Raw genomic sequence first — 1,851 nt, forward strand, 5'->3', positions numbered from 1 at the left:
CCCTCGCTCGCTCGCTCACCGGGCTGGATTTCGCAGGGACGGCGAGGACGGGCTGCTAGGGTTCAGCGACCTGGAGGTGCTGGACAACCCGGAGCACCACGCAGAGGCCATCCGGGTGCTACGCCTCTACAACAAGTCGCAGGCCTTCCTCGACTCCATCCAGTTCAAGGACTTCACGCTCGCCGACTTCAGCCGCCCCACCCCGCGCCGCGTCGTCGAGGTCCTCAGCGCCCTCATCAACTTCCTCTTCTACAGGGAGGAGAAGGTCACCCTCCTGCAGCCAATCGTCAGCGAGACCCCCGACTACCACGAGCGCACTCTGGAGCTCAAGGCCAGGATGGCCCAGGTCTTCGCTGTTCACAGTTTCCACAGCTAATCCGTTCGTGGAAATGCCCACAGGCTGATCGGAGATTCTTAGAGTTGCGTTCATGTTTCTCTCGTGCAGCTTCAGAAGGAGATCGGGGATCATGAGCTCGCGGAGCAGATGGAGGAGCCCATGGCCCAGCAGCTGGAAGCGGACGTCAATGCTCTGCAGCAGAAAGTTCAGGTTTACAACAAGCAGCAACTGGCCCTGCGAGCAAAGGCCGCAGTCATCAATGACAAGAAAGAGGAGATTCACAGGAAGGTGTGCTGATTCCTACCTTGTGTCTTCTGTAGTGTCGTTCTCCATCCAAAAAACTAATTATTTTCTGTGGATTTCTGGCATCATGAGTTGCAAATAAAGTATAGTCCCTACTGAGAGCCAAGCATGCTACATGGTCTAGGAGTTTCTGATCAAAATGCATCACACATTGCCACATCAGGTCGAATATAAACAGCCTTGTGTGGTAGCCTTGTGCCTTTGGCATGGCTTCGATCCTGGTCTTCTAGATCAAGGCTAGAGCTAATTGGTCAAAAACCTCGCCTCCAAGTATGTCCTAGATGAATCTCGAGCTGGTTTTGATGCCAATAAACCCGGATCTCTCATAGGATCCTTTTTGAAACCTGAAAGCAGGAGATCTGCCATATCAAACTAAATAGGAGTTTAAAGTATCTTGAAAAAGTATGAGCCTTAATCACAACAAGGTGCATTATCTGCGATTGGTTATTGTAACATTAAGCAGTACTATATTTAATTACAGTGCCATAGATTTTATTAGACCAGGAGCTATTGGCCCTAACACATCTCCCGCTCCATCTGACTTTGATAAGCCATAAGCTCCTTCGTAGATTAGAAATGCTCCAGCCCTCAGCCCCACATAGGACAGGCTATCTACAATTTGCCATCTGCAAAGTGAACTGTGTGCGCATTGTCTTTAATACATCAGCCATTTACCCTTGAGTACTAACATCTGCTCGTCACCAATTGTTATTCGGCTATACTTTGTGAATGAGAATATTGAACATCTGATATATTGCTCTCGCTAACTTAAGCTGATAGTTTGAGCTCGCTGCATAATGTTATATTTGTTGCATTTATGTTTCCTGCTGCAGATAACCCAGGCTGATTTTGAGTTGACTAAACATGCCCAAGAAAACTCCAGATTGATGTCCAAATTAGTGAAGTCCCCAGAAAAAGTTCAGGTGAGACCTCTTCAATTTTATTTTATTTGTAGCAACAGGTTAGGTTCCAAATTTGGTAGGTGCTATTTGTCCGATGACCTGATGTTGTTGTGCATTAGTGACTATACGAGGAATTACCTATTTACTTGGACTTGTAATCTGGCTAGTACTAGGTGACTGCATATCTGCATAAACAGCCTGGTTGACCTGCTACCTTAATTTTTCCATGCATATCTGCATAACCTGCCTAGTACTAGGTGACTGCATATCTGCACAAATGGCCTGGTTGACTTGCTAAATTAATTTTTC

The 1,851-nt window shown here is 46.9% G+C and overlaps 1 protein-coding gene across 2 annotated transcripts in view; it reads left to right on the forward strand.

Moving 5' to 3' along the window:
* LOC119315241 (kinetochore protein NUF2 homolog) overlaps positions 1-1,851 on the forward strand; it is an 8,920-nt gene that overhangs the window by 4,494 nt on the left and 2,575 nt on the right. For both annotated transcript variants that reach the window (XM_037589910.1, XM_037589911.1), the window contains exons 4-6: positions 37-346; positions 446-625; positions 1,474-1,563. In XM_037589910.1, the coding sequence (XP_037445807.1) occupies positions 37-346; positions 446-625; positions 1,474-1,563 (580 nt within the window). The remainder of the gene's footprint in view (positions 1-36; positions 347-445; positions 626-1,473; positions 1,564-1,851) is intronic.

Source organism: Triticum dicoccoides, chromosome 6A, assembly GCF_002162155.2.
Source record: "Triticum dicoccoides isolate Atlit2015 ecotype Zavitan chromosome 6A, WEW_v2.0, whole genome shotgun sequence".
NCBI lineage: Eukaryota > Viridiplantae > Streptophyta > Magnoliopsida > Poales > Poaceae > Triticum > Triticum dicoccoides.